Consider the following 18,902-nt stretch of genomic DNA (forward strand, 5'->3'; position numbering starts at 1 on the left):
GCAAATGGCATTATTTCATTATTTTTATGGCCAAGTAGTATTCCAGTGTGTGTGTGTGTGTGTGTGTGTGTGTGTGTGTGTGTGTATCTATCTATCTCACATCTTCATAAAATGATGATGTTTTTGAGAAACCCATTTAACAAGAAATGGTCAGGTCCACCTCCATTGGCTTGATTTCTTTTCCAGAAACAAAACTGGTGGCCTCATCAAGAGTTCCCACATTGTGGAGCTGAACATTACATTTCAAAAGGAGTTTTCAGGTTTTAGGAAAATGTACCAGCTTTTTACCACCTCTCTCATGAGCTCTGGACCCCTGTGACGACAGTCTACTAGACGTCTCCACTTGGATCATCCAAAGGCACTTCCCAAGGCTACCATGCATCATGGTGCAGGTTGTGCAGTGCACAAGGGAGTCACATCACAGAGAGACCATTCACAGTGAAGACCTCACAGATTTCTAGATCTGTCATGGCATTTTCTTGGCATATGACAGGCAAAGGCTGAGCTTTAATAAAATCGGCGTATTACGACTATTTACGCAAACAGTAATCCAGTGTTGTGAAGAACAGGTTTCTTTTCTAATGGATGTGCAGTTACCAGCCTGCCCCCTATTGGTCAAAAGAGGTCACAGGGCCAGGCCACATTCGGCAGGAGGGGAATAGACTCGCCGCTTAATGTGGGAGTGCAAGGTCACATTGCAAAGAGCATGTCACCCTGTGGAGATGGGGACTTGGGGGACAGATCCAAGGCATTGCCCTGGCTGCTGCTTCTGCTGTGAGTAATAAACTGCCTTTGTTCCTTCACAGCTGCAGGCCGCATAGTGTGAAGCACCTTCCTTACAGGGTGCTTTGGGCATGGATTCCCAGCTGGGTGTGGAAGGGTGCTGAGAAGAGGGGGATTCCTTCTCTGGGCCAGATATCAAGAGAAGTGTTTGGGTGCTCTGTTGATGCAAACACACACACACACACACACACACACACACACACACACACACACACACTCCAAAACCTAGTGGCTTAAAATAACAATTTATTTCTCAAAAACCTGTCAGTCAATAGGATACATCTCCAGCTTCACATGGTGTCGGCTGGGCCCCTGGAATGGCCAGAAGTCCTGAAATGGCCTCACTCACATGGCTGTCAGTGCCGTCTTCTGGCTGGGGAACTCAGCTGGGGCTGGTGGCTGGGAGCCTTGGTGCGAGCCTTTCCATGTGGCTGGTTGGGCTTCCTCACAGCATGGCAGCTGAGTTCCAAGAAAGAGTGCTCCCCGAAGCCCAGGTGGAAGTTGCAGATCCCTTACGGCCCAGCCTAGGAAATTACACAGCATCCCTTCTCCCACATTCTATTGGTCAAAAGACGTTACAGGGTCAGTCCACATTCATACAGAGGGGACACAGACTGCACCTGCTGATGTGGGAGTGGCAAGATCATATTGCCAAAGAGTGTGTGGGGTGGCAGACATAATTGCAGCTATCTTTGGAGGCACCGTCTACCACAGGGGGGCCATACAGTAGTATTTCTTCCAGTGCAGAGAGCCCTGCCTACATCAGAATCCAGAACAAAGTCTAAACATCTTAGTCCAGCAGCCAGGTGCTTCACGTCTTGGGCCTTAGCCTCTGGTTGACCTCCTCACTTGCCTGACGATGCTCCAGCAACACTCAATTTCTTGGGGTTTCCTGCATGTAATACACTGTTTACTTGATGCCACAGATTTGTCCAAAACTATTCCTTTTGCCAAGAACAACCTGACTTCTTCGCCTGATCAAAGACTTACTCATCCTTTAAGATTCAGCTTTGTGTCACCATTTCTAGGATGTCTTCCTAACCCCTCTTCTCCCATGGATTGGCTCAGGTGTTTCCCCCAGCCTGGTGTGCTTACCCCCGTCACAGCACTTACCAACCATTATGTCACTGTTAATTTGTCTGTCTCCTTCACTTGCCTGTGAGCTTCTGAGGCAGGGATATGTCAGATTCCATCTCTGTTCCATAAGTCCGAAGTTTGCTAACCAAATTGAAAGTCTAAGAGTGTCACAGTGAACTCTTCTTTGGCCTAATCCTCCCTGAAGAGAATGGTACTTCAAATAAGTTTAAAATTTCACCATTTTCTTTCCGACCAATCTCAGGGCAGCTCAGATGCCTGCAGCTCCAAACAAAGTACTCGACTAAAAGTGGGCGTCCCAGTCTTCTCGGGCGGCCATAACAAAATACCACAGACTGGGCAGCTTAAACAACAGACATTTATTCTCTTACAGTTCTGGAGGCTGGAAAGTCCAAGATCAAGGTTCTGGCATGGCTTGATTCCTTGTGAGAGCCCTCTTCCTGGCTTGCAGACAGCTGCCTTCTCGCTGTGTCCTCACCTGGCCTTTCCTCAGTGCCTACTCGTGGAATGAGACCAAGTTCTCTGGTATCTCTCCTTGTAAAGGCACTAATTTCATCACATCAGGGCCCTAGCCTTATGACCTAATCACCTTCCAAAGGCCTCATCTCCAAATATCATCAATTGAGGGTGAGTGCTTCAACATATAAATGGGTGGAGAGTGGGGGGAGACACATTCAGTCTATAATAGGGGGTAAAACATTTGATTTTTTTTATTGAAGTATAATCAGTTACAGTATGTCAATTTCTGGTGTGCAGCATAATGTTCCAGTCATACATATATATACACGTACATTCATTTTCATATTCTTTTTCATTAAAGGTTATTACAAGATATTGAATATAGTTCCCTGTGCTATACATAAGAAATTTGTTTTTTTAAATCTATTTTTACATACAGTAGTTAATATTTGTAAATCTTGAACTCCCCAATTTATCCCTTCCCACCCGCTTTCCCCAGGTAACCATAAGATTGTTTACTATGTCTGCAAGTCTGTTTCTGTAAAACATTTGATTTCATAGTTTTGGAAAACCAGTGTGTGTGGATGTTGCAGGAAAATGGGTTGTGAGACGATGGCCATGTCCCAGGTCTCAGGCAAGTCCCTGGGATGTGCCCCGCCAGGTGAGGGTCCTTGGCTTTGCACGGGAAGGAATTCAAGAGCGAGCCATAGTAGAGGGAAGGTTGATTTATTCAGAGAGATGCACACTCCATAGACAGAGTGAGGGCTGTCTCAGAAAGCGAGAGAGACGCTGTGAGGCGTGGGGTTAGTTTTTATGGGCTCGGGAAATGCATATACTAGCAAGTAGGAGAATTATTACAGCTATTTTGGGGGAGAGGCTGGGATTTTTCAGGAATTCGGCCACTGTGCACTTTTTGACTTTATGGTCGGCCTTGGAACTGTTACAGCACCCCTGGGAGTGCCATTTACCATGCTATTGTATTACAATGAGTGTATAAGGAAGCTCAAAGTCTAGTGGAAGTCAAGTCTTCCACCATCTTGGACTTAGTTGATTCTAACCAGTTAACCTGTCCTCAATTGCTGTGCCACTCTTTTAATGGTTGTGTCCTGCCCCTTTCCCTCCTGTCTCATGGAGATCTTCCCTTTCTCACTCGGTCACCCTTTCACCCCAGGCTTACCCCCTCTTGGGTGTTAAGATGGCTGCTGAGGCTTCAGGTATCACATCCTCACCATTCAGTTGGAAGTTATTAAGCTCAGTTGAAAGATGGGTTTGGGATGGGAACTAGTAACTTCCTGCCTACATGTCTGCCTTTTATCAGGATGCAGAAGATTCCTTTTATATTTCACTGGCCAGACCTGGGTCATAGGTCTGCTGCCCATACCCAGGGCAATCACAGGCAACGGGGCTTCGTCATGATTGTCATCTCCACCCCTAACTAAATCAGGGCTGAGCTGAGAGGGGATGAGCTGTTGGATATGCAAACCCTAACAAAATGAGCAGGGAAATAAATATAGACCAGGAATCAAACGTCCTAAATGCCTTTATCATCAGATATTGCCTTGATTTTCACAGTGGTGATTTAGCCAACAGAAGTTAAATGTTACTCTTAATATAAACCAAGGGCGTAAGTTCTGAGGGCGGCATCAGAACACTTGGTTGCCCTACAGAAGGCAGGGAGGTGGTTTTGCGGGGGGTGGGGGGGTGATGAGCGGGGAGAGGAAGAATGGAGTGAGGAGGGATTGCTAAAATGTATGGCATTGGTCTTGCTTGGGGTTGGAGGTGTCAAGATCAGGGACCCCCAGGGGGCCTTGGCTTCTCCCACCCCAAAACTTTTCTGGGAAGGAAAACAAATCTTTTTTAATCCTTGAATTTCCCTAAATTTTTTTTTTTAACCGTGTGTCTCTATAGTCAATCTAGTAGTTTCCTGAGCAAAGCGCGTTCTGCATAATCCCTTTGTCCATTTCGACCCCAAGGGGCCTGGGACGTGCCCGGGTCGCCCCAGCCCGAGGCCCCACATCCCCCGCCGGCGGGCCAGGCGTCCAGGTGGGGCTCGGGCGGGGCGCGGGGCCCCGGCTCCCGGCTGCGCGCCGGCCTCCCCGCCCCCCGCCCCGACCCCCGCGCGCGGGGCCTTGTGGGTAACGCGGGGCCGCCAGGTGACAGCTAATGGCGGCGGCCGCTTGAGCCGGGCGGGCGGCGGATCGGGGCCGCCAGAGGCGCGCGGCCGGACCTTCGGGGTGCCGCTCCCCTCGCGACCGCGGCTTCCCCGCGGCGGCGGGCTCGGTGCGCCATGGACAGGCCGCCGGCGGCGGCGGCGGCGGCGGCGGCGGCGGGCGGCGAGGGCGGCGGGAGCCTGGGCCCGGGGCCGGCGGGCGGCAGGAGGCCCCCTCGGGTCGCGGGGGTCCCCACCGCCGGCTCCCGGCAGCCCAGCGTGGAGACCCTGGACAGGTAAGCGGGGGCCCGGGCCGCCGCGGCCTCCCGCGCCCCGACTCCCGAGGGCCTCGCGCGAGGCCCGGCTGCCCCTCCCCGCGCGCCGGGCTGAGGCCGAGTTGGGGTGCCCCCGCCCCGGTCCCGTCCCCGGTCTCTCCGGAGCCCTGCGAACGCCCGCCTCCTCCCTGGGCCAGCACCTGGCTCACTTCCGCCTCGTGCGGAGCTCCCCGCACCCCGAGGGGCGTCGCAGCTGTCAAACCATGTCCCTTGCCGCCCCCCCGCTGCATCTTGGAGACGCTTTGGCGGCCCTTGCTTCGGGTTTGGGAGGAAATTTCACCCTGGCTCCCCTTTTTTAGGGTGATCTTGCCTCGTGTGGTTTGAAGACCCAAATCCCACCGCTGCTGCTTGAGGTCTTTGATGGTGGGGTTGGGAGGGGGGGCCGAGGTGCGGGGCGGAACCCCGCGGCTGTCGGAGCTGGTGCAGATGGAGGCAAAGGTACCCTCATTTGAAAAACTGGAATGGAAAACTTCCAAACTGCTCCCCATACAAGAACACACCATCCTTTACTTTCAGTTCATCACGCTGTAAAGGAACCGGCTTATTTTCACGAACACGGCAGCCTACTGCTTCTTAGGCAGTCGGAGAACTAAGATCAATTAGAAGCATAAACCCACCATGTTCAACTGGGAAGGCCACCCTAAAGCTCAGGGAACAAGGGATGGGTGATCCCATAGCCTGGAATGTTCAGCTTTCCCACATCTTGGCCGTTTCACTGGCGCTAGAGTGCAGTTAGGCAAGGGATACTGGTGGATCCTCTGGGTCAGTTTCAGATGTTGGTTCCTGCCTGTCTTAGTTATATCAGTGAGCTGAACTTTTGGGAGTTTCCAGAAGCTTAGAAACAACAAGAAACAATCCCTTGGGTTCTACCTCAGTGTAATTACAATTATTTTAATAAAGTAATTACCCAAGTAATCAGCTTCACTGGAAACTAATCACAGCTGAGACAGTACATGGAATGGTTGTGATTTTACTTACCTGCAGACATTCTGCAGCATATGAGGGCTCGGAGAGTCAGGGAATAATGCAAGACGGCTTTTGCTCTTTGGCTTACCATCTAGTGGAGAATACAGACAAACCAACAATTGAAATCAAATGTGATGAGGGCCAGGGTGGAGGTACACTTGAAAGTGCTCTGGATGTGGTGTGCATGGGACTCATCTGAGAAGCTTTTGGAGAACTCTAGGTGGCCAGACCCCACTCCCGAGCCTTCTGATGCAGGAAGTTCAGGTGAGGCCCAGGAGTTAGAATTTTTCAAAAAGGCTCCACAGCCTCGGTTGTGATCCACTGCATCGTGATACATGGTGGTGGGGTACTTGATTTGTTTTTTTAGTGGCAGGGGGTTGGGGAGTATGGGCAGGAAGCCAGGGCCTTCTGAGGAAGCTGACATTTGAGCTGAATGGTGAAGAAGGAGAAGTTAGCCAGGGGACTGGGGCATGGTGGACATAGTGGGGTGTGGGGGTGGAGGGCTTTTTGGCCGCAGGAGTGGAATGTGAAGTCCTGCAGGCTGGATGCTGGATGCTGGATGTGAGGAACTGGTAAGAGAGAAGACCTGCGGGAAAGTGGGGCTAGAGGTCCTCAAGGGGCCTGTGTACCTTCCAAGGAATGTGCCTTTGTCTTCTGTGCCAAGGCTTCTCGGCAAGGTTCTGTGTAACCGAGAGTCTGAATCGCCTCCAGTGCTTGATTTTAATGCAGATTCTTGGGTCCCACTCTAATCCATCGTCTCTGGGGGAGAGCCTGAAATTCTGCATTTTTAACAACCATCTGAGCTACAAGTAGGATGGGCTGTGTGGTCTCTGGCCCAGAATGGTACTGGTTTACTGATTGGGCCAGTGTCGTTACTAATAGCATCCTTCTGCAACTCACAATAGTGTCTGGGTTTGGATGAGAAATTATATGGTCACCCTAGCTATGGGGAGCACAAAAGGATTTCCATCAGGTGAGCTACTGGATGGGGTAGACATTTGAGAATAGTTGCTGTGTAGTAGTGTCATGAATGGACCAGAGGCGGGGAGTCTCATTGAGTTAGGTTATGTAGGTTCTGGAAATGCTTATGTCTCAGTCGTTGGTCTGCAAATATGAGTGCCTACTCTGTGTCAGCACTGTGTTGGGCCTGAGGATGGAGCAAGGAACAGACACCCACAAATCCCTGCCCTTGGGGAGCATCTGTTTAGTGGGACAGAGAGAGAAAAAGCAAGGCAAGCATGTTCTATTTTACGTGGTGATAGGTGCGAGGGCAAGGAAGGAAGTTGGGGAGGGGATAGGACGTGTTGGGGGTGTGCCCTTCAGGGAATGGTTGGAATTTTATATAGGATGGTCAGGGAAAGCCTTGCAGGGAAAGGTGGCATCGCCCCTGAAGAGGTGAGGGGTCTAGTCATGCACATATCTGGGGTGTCAGCATTCTAGGAGTGTGAGCCAAGGGTTCAAGGATCAGCAAGGAGACTGATGTCAGTAGCAGGGAGGGAGCTAGGGGGAGAACAGGAGGGGACAGGATCAGGGAGGTCACGGGGAGCCACAGGGCAGGGGGTTGGAGCAGAGGAGTGACAAAACCTGGTGTAGATTTCAGTAAGCTCCCCATGGCTGCTGTGTAGACAACAGCCCGGAAGGGGAAAGAGTTGAATCAGAGTCTAGCAGGTAGGAGGCTATTGCAGTCATCAAAGCGAGAGAGGATGGTGGCTTAGACCGGAGCAGTGGGGTCGAGGAAGGGAGAAGTGGTCAGATCCGAGATAAGATTTGAAGAAAATTTGCAGCGTAGAGCCTGTGGGGCTTGCTGAAGATTGCCTGTTGGTAGGAGAGAGGAGTCAAGGACGAACCCAGTGTTTGGGGCTTGCAGAAAACAGTGTTGCTGAGGTGGAGAAGCCTCTAAGTGGAGCAGGGTTAGGAAGTTAGCATGCTCTCAGCCCTGGTTGTATCAGTGAGGAGATGTCAGATGGATGTTCCAGAGCAGAGGTCAGAGAGGCAGTTGGTTTACATAAGCCTGCAGTTCAAGAGTGGTGTCTGGGCTGGAGACCTGAATTTGGGCGTTACGGGCATAGAGACGGGGCTTAAATTCACAAGGCAGGAGAACAGAAGAACGCTGGGTGCCTGGAAAAGGGAACCGGAATAGGAACGGGCAAGGTGCCTTCTCCTGATACGTAGTAGATGAGAGCGACGCGACTCAGTGAGCACTCTGATGTGAGAGTGAAGTGGGGTGTGGGCTCCAGGGGAAACCCCAGCGTTAGGGCCTGAGGTACATGGGTAAGGCATGCTTTTCTCTGATTTAGGGAGCACAGGGGTGGGGAAGGGGTCGGGTTGCAGGCTGGGCGTCTAATGCTGGTTTAGACAAGTTGAGCCGGCAGTGGGGTCTCTGGGACCGACTCGTGGAGATGTCTCATAGGATCATGGGCCTCCAGATTGGGAAAGTCCAGGCTGGAGAAAGAAGCTGGGAGTCCCCAGCCTGCAAGTGGTTGTTGACACCAGAGTGTGGAGGGAAATCGCACAGACTAAAGAGGAGACAGGGTACAGGAAATGTGGCCTCCCTTCTCTGTTCTGTCCTCGTGACAAGCTCTGGTTCACGTTCTTCTTTTAAGAGTGGCTCTGCGGGCATGGTTCCGCCATGCGCCCTGGACTGTGGGCCCTCCCCTCTCTTCTCAATGTTGTACTTCTCTTAATGCTGATGAAGATACGGTCCTGTGAGAGGATGTGGCTTGCTCAAGGTCATGGAGCTGGCTGGGGACAGAAACAGGGCCTGGATCCAGACCTCCTGTCTACCAGCACACGATACCACACTGTTTATAACTCTGTTGGTCAGGATGCTTCTGGTTGCAGGTAGAAAAAAACACAAATCGTTCTAGCTCAAGCCAAAAAGGAAATGTCTTGGCTCACATCACTGCTGCAGACAGGAAAGGATGGCCACATGCACATTTAGAGCCAGAGTTGCGGGGTTGTTGGGGCTCCCCATCTCATTTTTTTTTTTTTCTTGTCTTACTCTTTATCTCTGTGGGTTCCATGAGGTGGTGGAGGTAGGGAGCGGCCTCTAGCAGCCCTGGGGGTTCACCTATGCAACTCAGGATCCAAGAGGAAAGCCTGGGATTGGCCTGGCCTGGGTTACTCCCCTCCAAGTGGGGTAGGAGGAGCAAGGGGTCAGCCCCTCTTCCCTGCCCCCACAGAATCCTACGAAGTGGGGAGGGGCAGTTCCCTACAGCAGAGAGAAGTGTCCTTATCAGCAGAAAGGGGAAAAGATGCTGGGCAGATGGTAACAAAAGGTCTCCCGTGGTGGGTGAGCAGGCGGGTTCCTACTGTTAGATTTGCGATCAGGGGTAGATGCTGGCAGAGAAAAAGGCAACATGGCAAGAAAAATATGATGTCTTTGGGCAATGAGGATGACAGCTTTTAAAAGGAAGCTAATATCCCTCTCTTTTCCCTCCTTCTTCGTCTTAGTTATTCATTGTGGTAAATAGATTCTTAACATATGGTAGGAATGTCTGCCTGTTCAGTGAATGTTTGCACTTACATTTTCAGCCCCACAGATAACTACTGGGCCCACTTGGTCAGAGACTGCAATTTAGATCTGTAGTAGAGGACACCAGGTATCTTTATTTCACTTTTTAGGTTATTTTACATACTGCCTTAGGGATTCCAGGGTTTTCTATCCTTCCAATATAGGAGTGTGGATTTAATTAGTGATGAGATTTTTTTTAAATGGCTGGAATATTGTTTGCAGTGAAAGCTACCTGCAAGGTAAACTTTCACAAGTATCTTTTGCCCTTTTACTTGATTTCTTCAGTGCTTTGATGTATTGAGAGAGGAGCCTGGCCTCTGGGGGCAATTTTTAATTCCATCACTGCCTAGTTTGCTTATGTGACCTCTGCACCTCAGTTTTCTCATCTCAGAACCATGTTGGCTAATCCCTGTTCTGCCTTCTCATCATGCTGTGGTAGTGAGGCTCTGATATAATGATGGACCAGAAATGCCTTTTGTAACTTTTCAAAGCACTTACAGAAATGTTAGGTAGAATCATTACTATACATATGACATAACTTTTCTAGTCTGTTCTTTTTAAAGTCACACAGTCAGCTGAGCTCCGTTAAGAGTCACTTTGATTCACTTGAAATTACATTATTTTCTAGATTTAAAACTACCACCATGAAATTGATTGCATTTTTGAAAAGCATATGCTGTAAGATAAATATTTCACTTTTGAATTAATTTTCTACTTACATTACATTAAGAATATTCATGCTATATAATTGTAATTAAGTAATATTTTATTAAATGATAGAAGATAACATGCTTAACTGTCTAAGGCTTAGAATCTTAACCTTAAAATAAATTGGTTGAGTCATTTAAAATCAGCTTGGAACCTGATCTTACTTCCTAGCTGTCAGTCAGTATTTCAGTTCTTATATTAAATGTAAGGCTAACCAAATAGTCTAATTAAAGTTCCTTTCCTAAAAAAAATAAATGTACATATATCCCTAGTTAGTGCTCATTTTTCTCACTGACAGCCTGTGTCTTAAAATATTTTAATCACACTATTTCTTTTAGTCCTACAGGATCACATGTTGAATGGTGTAAACAGCTTATAGCTGCTACAATTTCTAGTCAGATTTCAGGTTCAGTGACATCAGAAAATGTATCCAGAGATTACAAGGTAAGCAGCATTGAGTCCTTAATTCATTTTCAATATACTAAGTAGCCAAGAAGCTTTGCAATTTTAATTCGAGTGAGACTTTGGCCCCTTGATGCTCAACGACCATTTGCTTGGGAACAAGGGTGAAAGGTTCTCTGTTGTTAGATTTGAACTTTAGAAGAGAAATTTCACCAGGATCTAGTATATGTGATCATAGTTTTATAATTGAGAGAAAAGCTGATTTTAGATTATGATCATTCTTTTAAAAATCCAGTTCTATCTTATTATTTTATTCTATGTTTAGGTTTTATTATAATAAATGCCTTATTTTCTTTGTTAGTATTCTGAATTTCAGAAAACGTCTGATATGTAGTCTTTTCCTAACTTCACAATTTGTTTCTGTATTTATGTACTACCTGTGGGTTTTCAGCATTAACATGTGATACTAGAATGCAAGAAACTTGCAAAATCTCAAGAGTATTGTATGGGCAGCCTCGTGTTGTAGTCCTTATTGAATTGAGAAATCTTTTCTTGTTTATTTTAAAAGTTGGATTCCCTGCTTATTCTAAAGTTAAGAGTGATAAGCTCCTTGTCAGCAGAGGCTGGGGCTCTTTTTCTCACCACTGCTCCCCCAGCACGATCCTGGAACATCACAGGTGCTCAATAAATGCTTGTTGAATCAATTAACAAATAAAACGCTTGCGTGCTCCATCTTTGTTAAGGCTAAAGACTAACTTTGTTTTAATGTCAAGAAACTATTAACTGGTACATTAAATGAAACCATGTGTACATTTCAGCAGTAGTCCGCTTGAATTGAGGTTTCAGTTTATTATAATCATTTTTACCTGTTAGTAAGAAATAATTGATTTTCACCAGTATGTGCAAATCACATTTAATAGCTTGTGCTACCCTAGGCTAACATCTCTCAAAACCATGGTTGTTGCCAGGCATCAAATCTTACAGAGAAACTCGAGAGCTACAATAACCATCCTGTCATTGTTAACAGCTCTCCTTGTTTAAGGGCTCTAGCCTCAGTTCCTCTCTAGCTTGTAATGTAGCAAGTGCAGAAACTGACTCCAGAGGCTGTGTAATTGAGGTCTGGCTCTGGTGCTGGACTTGCTTCCTCCTTGCCACTGGATGCTGTTGATGATGCCTACCAAAGGCAAGCATGACTGTGGGTTAATGGAAGTTGGATAACATGCCCAGCCAGGAGACTGAGAGTATAGTCCTGATAGATTTCCCTGCTATCTGATTTTCGTCTTTGCCCATGTATGAGCAGCTGGGGCTCCTGTTCCTTAAAACCCAGCTGGGAAGATATGCAGTTTCTAGGTGGGAGAAGCATTTGCTGCATCAGCTATGCCTGAGTGACTGGCTACTGAACAGCTGCTGGCCCTACTGGTCACAGGTGCCCTTTTGCCCCCACCTTAGCTGAGAAACTGCCCCACTGAGTGGAGAGGCTCACAGACCCATATTAGCAGAGAATAACTCTCAGATCTTGGATTGCTTTTCTTTACAGACAATTATGAGTTAACTGTAATGTTTTCATTATGGCTGAATAGTTGTTAGTGCTGTGCAGGTTCCATAGAAGGATGCTGACTGTGTGTGTAGCTGTCTAACCTTTGCATTAATAGATCAGACTGAATCTATACTTTAACATAAAGCAACGACTTTTTTAAAAAAAAATGTTAGTCTATTTACAAATTTTGTATAGCAGAATTAGCTTGTGCTGGAATGGTTTAACAGATGGTATTCAGAAAAAAAAATAAGGCTTTTCCATATTTTGCAAATTGAATTTTAAGTACCTGCATCAGATCATAGCTAGAACCTTAGATGAGTTCTTGTAAGAGAGCCGTCTTTGTTAGATATGCCCTGTAGCCAAGTCTGCACATTTGGTGTTAAATTTATAATTCAGGATTTGTTAGGCTTTCTTTAAGGAGAGAGTTTTTTAAAATAATAAAAGCATAAAATGTTTCTAAACCACAGATCATTTTGCATGCTACTTATTAAGGAGTTCTTAAAATCAGGGTAACCAACATGGGCCTTTGGGACACCTCTGGCCTGGGAGCCTGCTACATGGAGTTGGCCCTGAAGGTCCAGACACAATTCCTTGAAGATTAAATTTGCAGTCATCAGTTGATAGTATTTGAAATTATATATTGTGCAAATATCTTACTTGAAATACACACTCAATCTGGGGGTTAATTTATTGTAGGTTAAACTCAATGTCAGTAATGAAATGGGAGCAGATGTTTATGTGGAGCGGAGTGCTTGCGTCTTGATTTGAAATTCTGATTGTGTGCTCAGTTGGCTGCTGAGACTGGTTCTGCTTCATCCTCATCAGCCCTCTAGTATGTGCAGGGCTCTGTGGTTTTGCAATACTTTTTTTTTTTTTTTAACATATCATCCATTTAATTCTTAAACCAACCCAGTAAGGTAGCTTTTATCATAATTGTCATTTAATAGATGAAGAAAGCAAGGCTCAGGGAGGTTAAGTGACTTGCTTATTAGTATTACAGAGTTAGACTTGAGACTTGAACCCAAGCCACTCCTATCGAAAAGCTAGAGTTATTTTAAAAATTTCCCCCCACCCTCTTGTTCACTATTTTTCAAAACGTGGCCCTTGGGTGTTCCGGCATCAGCACTTCTTGAGGTGCCTGCAAAAATGCAGCTTCCGTGGTCCCCGTCCCACTCAGTGAATCACAATCTCTGAGGGTGGGGAACAGTGTGTCTCATGTATTTCTTATGTACAATAAAATATGAAAAGCTAGGCTTCCCTAGCTTTGTATCTGTTGAAATTGGTGATAAGACCATACATTTCTGGTGCATTCCCACAAATCTGAATAATTAGCAACTCATGTTAGACTTTGGAGAAGAATTGTTTTATTATTTACTCATATCATAAGTTGAAAGTCAGCCCCGGGTCGGACCACCCAAGCTGTGGCAAGAGTATCACTGGTATCACATGAGGTGGGTTTAGATGGTATGGCCGTGAACATGCTTTAACAGTTATGTGATGATTTTAATGTGTATTCTAGAAACTAGCACATCAGACTTGTGATTTAATGGATATTATTGCTTAAAGCCAGGGGAAGTATGAAAAGGAGTAGATTTAAAGTCAGTATAAGGGTAATAGCAGTACAGGCGATACGTAGATACAACAAACCAGACTTGCAGAGGCAGTGTGTGAGGCGCCAGAAGTTTGGAAAGCATTGTCCCAGCTGAGAAAATAGATAGCTATGTGTGAACTGTGAATGCATGAAGTTAATAAATGTATGCCTTAATACCAAATCATCCCTGAATATTTACCCGATGATTAAGACTCCTAGAAGAAATGTAATAAAATACAATGTAAAAGTGTTTTGTTTGTCCACCCCTCCCCTACTACTCACTCAGTTGCTTCCATTTTTACTGAGCTAAGAAAGAGTAAAAATCTCTCCTGAATTTGTCAAAAAATTTAAGACTAAGATCTGAATGTAATGTTCCAAAGATTAGATGAAATTATGCAGTTATAAATTGTAATGAAACATTTTTAGGAACTATCAGTAGAAGTGACACAGTTGATCAGTTTCCACTGCTTGGAAAGTAGAGCTGGGCCGAGAACAGGGAACATGGTGGAGTAGCACAAACAGTGCTGGTCAGCTTTGTGGCCTGCTGTAACCTCTGAGTGTCAGTTTCTTTTTCTGTAAGGATAAGAGAGTTTGGATTAGATTTGAAGTCTCTAAATTCCTTTCTTCCTAGAACATTCTTCAATTTTGTTTTGTCCAAAAGGATTTGGTTTTGGCCAGCCTTCAGGCAATTAGGACACTATAGTTCTAATGTGATCATTCTCTTTCCTCTGGCTCCATCATCATCACCATCACGTCTCTGTACCTCTCCTCCCGTTTCTCCTCTCTGCATCCCTTCACACAGTGCTCTTTCTTAAACATTCTGAAGAAAAAGGAGAAAATGGCAAGGGTCCTTTACTAAATTTAATCATTTAACAGGTTAGTACAGTGATTAAATTCTGTATCCTTAACAGAAATTTTCAGAAGGGCTTTGGAGGGAAGTGGGAGGCAGTGTACGGGGAAGGCTTCATTTCGCTTGAGCTAGGTCTGGTTTTATATTTCTTAAAGTAATAGTGTATGGAGGGAAGCATGAGCATAATCTTTCAGAGTCCATGGCCGTAATCCACTGCTGGTAACTTGGCCTCATGATCAGAGTTTGCAAACTGAGATGTCTACATGGGATAGTTAACAAGCTAGACAGACAGGGGAGGGGGCTGTGGAGGACTGGAGACTACAGCATGTCCCCCTAAAAACAAACAGCTAAATAAAAAAACCAACCCTGCTACTGCCTGTTTGAGCAACAGGCCTCCAGTTTGTAACTACTGTAATGTCAGGGCACTATCCTATCTCCCAGGGTGACTTGTCGGGTAGAATTATTTCTTAAAAATATCAAGATTTGGGCTTTTGCTGCTGCAGAGATGGAGGAGATGTACTGTTTCTTATTTTTCACACTAAGTACAACTAAAATCCCTGGACATTACCCATCAATCAAATAAACCTGAGAATGTCTCGAAAGGTAGCGAGAAGAAGGCAGACTGGTTAGGGGCCTCAAGACCCAAGACAGGGTGGTGATGTCCCTGGGTTTTGTTTTGGCCATATGTGTCCCAGATTTGTTGCTGAAGAAGCCAGCTACAGAGAAATGCCAACGAAAGCCTAGTCTCTCTAGCTAAAGGACCAGGAAAGGGGCAGCCTAGTAAAAAGAAAACTTTTCAACACTAACCACTGTACTCCAGTGAAACACCACAGGAAAAGATGAGGCCCCACACCCACCCCACCAGCACGGCCAAGTGCAGAGCCTAGATTCCAACCTTGCCAGGCTGTAGTGAGTCTCACCAAACCCTGCAGTGGTGGCGTCGGGAGGCCTAGTGGAAAGCTGGGATTTTGACCACTGCCCATTGGCATGGAGGCTACCCTTCCACTGTGGTATCAGTGGAGGCCATGTGGGGGCAGTCATGAGGTGCCCCTGCCACTCCCAGCCAGGGAAGGATCAGTGGAAGCCTAACTGGGAGCTGCAACTCTCACGCGACCCAGAAATAACTAGGACTCTCCCATCCTCTGATGTCAGCGGAGGCAGAGAGGGGAGCCTGGACTTCTGCCCCTACCTGGCTGTCATGAGGCAGTGCCACCCACCCTTGTCCTGCTGGAGCAGCGTCAGAGAAGGCCACCTAACACAGGGGCTTTAAATAAGATCCACAGTCTCGTAACGTCCAGATTTCCATTGAAAATCACTAGTCATACCAGAACCAGAAAGGTCTGAAACTGAATGAAAAAAGAGAATCAGTAGATGCCAAAACCGAGATGACAGAGATGTTAGAATTATGTGAAAAAGATCTTAAAGAAGCCGTCATAAAATTGCTTCAGTAAACAATTACAAATATGCTTGAACCAATGTGAACATAGAAAGTGAGAGACAAGAAATAGAAAAGTTTCAGCAAGGAAATACTAGATAAGAACCAAAAACTAACAGTAACCAAACCAAACCAGACTCCATGGATATGTTCAACAGCAGAACAGAGAGGACAGAGAAAAGAATTGGATGAATCTTAAGAATTACAGAGTAAAAAATGCCACTCCCAAAGAGTCACATACTGTGTGATTCCATCTGTATAACAGTCTTCAAATGACAACATTTTAGAAATGGAGAACAGATTCATGCCTGCCCAGGGCTAAGAAGGGGAGCGGCTGGGAGGGAAGCGGGCAGGGCTGTAAAAGGGCCGCATTAGGTGGTGATGAAACTGTTCTGCATGTTGACTGTCTGTCATGGTCCTGGTTCGGGTTATTCTATAGTTTTGTAATACACCACCATCGTGGAAATTTGGTGACATGGTTCATGGTACATGGAATCTCTCTACAGTATTCTTAGAACCACTTGTGACTCTACAATTATCTCATGATTAGAAATCTAATTTTTAAAGAGCCAAGATTTTTACAGACTGCTGAATGATTCTATGTTGCATATATAATAAATTATGATGAATATTTATAATAACTCGATATATCAGTATTACTTAAATGGAACATATAGTTATGTGAATAAAGATGTTAGAATCCAGTTAGTGAAAAAGGGTATCAGCAGTTACCCTTGTACTAGTTCAATTGCAAGTATACTCACCCCTTTTGTAGCTGGAAATTGGGGCTAGCAGGCTTCATCCAACGGCTCATTTGTCATATTTCCTGGAGGCCTTTAGAGAGTGGACAGTGATTGTTTCAGGCTAGGGTTTGACAAAGGAGTCAGGCAAGGTTCAGGTATGGCTTGTTTCGCAAAGACTAGGGTTGCATTTTGATGACTGGTTGACACTGTTATTGGCCTGACCATGGCCTCTGACTCCAGGCAGTGGGGAGCACGAAGCTGGTTATTGAGGTGCCTGCAGCAAGACCCAAGAGTTCATAGTCTTTAACTCATCTTGTAGTGATCTGATTGCTAAAGCAAAATTACTTTATTTATAGACTTTACACCTAAGACAGAAAACAGGGGTGTTTTTACTCCAATATTACAATCTTTTCTTGGAAAGAAGCCTTTTGGAGGCATAAACTCAATGATAACTCATTCATAAAAAACTGCTATTTATTTGGGAACCATCTTATATGGTTTATTAAAAAGATCACAAAATTTGGAGTCAGAGCACTTTGCCTTGAGTTCCAGCCCTGTAACTGACTAGCTGCCCAACAAATTACTTCACCTTGCTGAGCCTCAGTGTCCTCATCTGTAATAATGGGTGTTACAGCAGAGGTTTACTGTTTTAAAAAGGGCAGCAAATGTATGAAATGAATATAGTGCTCATTTGCCTTATACTATTACTCTACAAAAATGTACATGATATGTAAAAAGAATATAAGAGGAGTGTATTGTAATTGCTGAACACTAGTCGACTTCCCTAAAGGTGATGTGAGCAGCTATTATGTGCAAGAGGCTGGGCTGGGCTGCATGGAATTCACAGTAGAAGAAAGAGACACTGAAAAATACAGTACAAATTGGACTATGGTGAGTGTCGAAATAGATAAGGAAACAAGGTGCGGTGGGAGGAACAAGGTGGGCAGAGCAGGGCATTCTGGGCATTCAGCCTTAAGGGCACTTGGCAGCCTCCTCAGAAGGGGAACAGGTTTAGGTGGGGCTGAATAGAGGTTAAGAGCACCAGCACTAAACCCAGCCGGCTTGGGTTTGAATCCCCACCCTCTTAGAATACTTGTGATACCGGATGTGTGGGTTTTTTCCCACACTGACCAATTCTCCAACAACAATTCAGTTTGATTCTGATAGTAACCAGAGTTAGCGGAGAGCCCACAGGTTAAGGGCTCAGTCCCCCAACAGTTCTCATTTCAGATGCCAATTGCAAGCAGTCGATCCCCGGGTTACTCACAACTTCTGCCTGCCTTGGCTATAAATTGGGGGTTCCCACAACTCCCTCCTTGAGTTCCATCATTTGCTAGAATAACTGACAGAACTCAGGTAAACACTGAGGTTTACCAGTTCATTATATAATAAAGGATATACGAAAAGGCTCCAGATGAACAGCCAGATGAAGAAATACATAGGATGAGGTCTGGGAGGGTCCCAAGCACAGGCACTTCTGTTCCCATGGAGTTGGGGTACACCACCCTCCCAGCACATAGATGTGTTCAGCTCAGAAGCTCTCTGAATGCTGTGGCTTAGGGATCTTTTTGGAGGCCACTAAATAGGCGTGATCAATTATCAACTCCTCATTTTCCAGCCCTTCTCCCCTCTCCAAAGGATGGGGAGTGAAGCTGGAAGTTCCAAGCTTCAAATCATGGCTTGATCTTTCTGATAATCAGCCCCCATCCAGGAGCCCACCAAGAAGTCACCTCTTTAGAACAGAAGACACTTCTATCACCCAAATAATTCCAAGCGTTTTAGGAGCCCTGCATCAGGAACTGGGATCAAAGATCAAATATTAGAACAAAAGATGCTCCAAGCACCCCTAATTGCAAGGGTATTAGGAGCTGTGTCCAGAAGTGGGGTCATTTTATAGTGCTTTTTCTTGATTTAGTGAAAGCCATTTAGAGGCAGGTACATTTTTAGTTAACTTTTGGGCAGTCTGCTTGCTGTGTTAAAGTAGACTGAGATCATCATGAACTTGTTTGCACCTTCTCATAGGATCTCGGCGTGTGTAGGAGTTGCCAGGGGGTGTAGGGCAGGTCAAGGGAGTTGCAGTGCAAGTTGGGGAGGCTGAGAGCCATCACCTACAGGTTACCTAAATAGTACCGATACTAACAGCCCCCGCTTCCTGAGTATTTATCCACCGCAGGGACGGCCGTTACCTGATTTAACCCTCGCAACAGCTTATGAGGAAGGTTCGCTCAGCATCGCTGATTTAGAGAGGGGGAGACTAAGGCTCCCTCCGCTGCCTGTGTGGCTGGCTGAGGTCTCCCAGGCGGTAAGTGATGGAGGCAGGGTTCCACTCCAGAGC

The 18,902-nt window shown here is 46.1% G+C and overlaps 1 protein-coding gene across 6 annotated transcripts in view; it reads left to right on the forward strand.

The window, feature by feature from the left end:
- The first annotated feature begins 4,502 nt into the window (after positions 1 to 4,502).
- MTMR1 (myotubularin related protein 1) overlaps positions 4,503 to 18,902 on the forward strand; it is a 61,658-nt gene continuing 47,258 nt past the window's right edge. For 5 of the 6 annotated variants that reach the window (XM_074359354.1, XM_074359356.1, XM_074359355.1 and 2 more), the window contains exons 1-2: positions 4,503 to 4,782; positions 10,348 to 10,453. In XM_074359354.1, coding sequence (XP_074215455.1) covers positions 4,625 to 4,782; positions 10,348 to 10,453 — 264 coding nt within the window. In that variant the 5' untranslated portion in view covers positions 4,503 to 4,624. The remainder of the gene's footprint in view (positions 4,783 to 10,347; positions 10,454 to 18,902) is intronic. The other variant, XM_074359358.1, reaches the window with a different exon arrangement.

This window comes from Camelus bactrianus, chromosome X (assembly GCF_048773025.1).
Source record: "Camelus bactrianus isolate YW-2024 breed Bactrian camel chromosome X, ASM4877302v1, whole genome shotgun sequence".
Lineage (NCBI taxonomy): Eukaryota > Metazoa > Chordata > Mammalia > Artiodactyla > Camelidae > Camelus > Camelus bactrianus.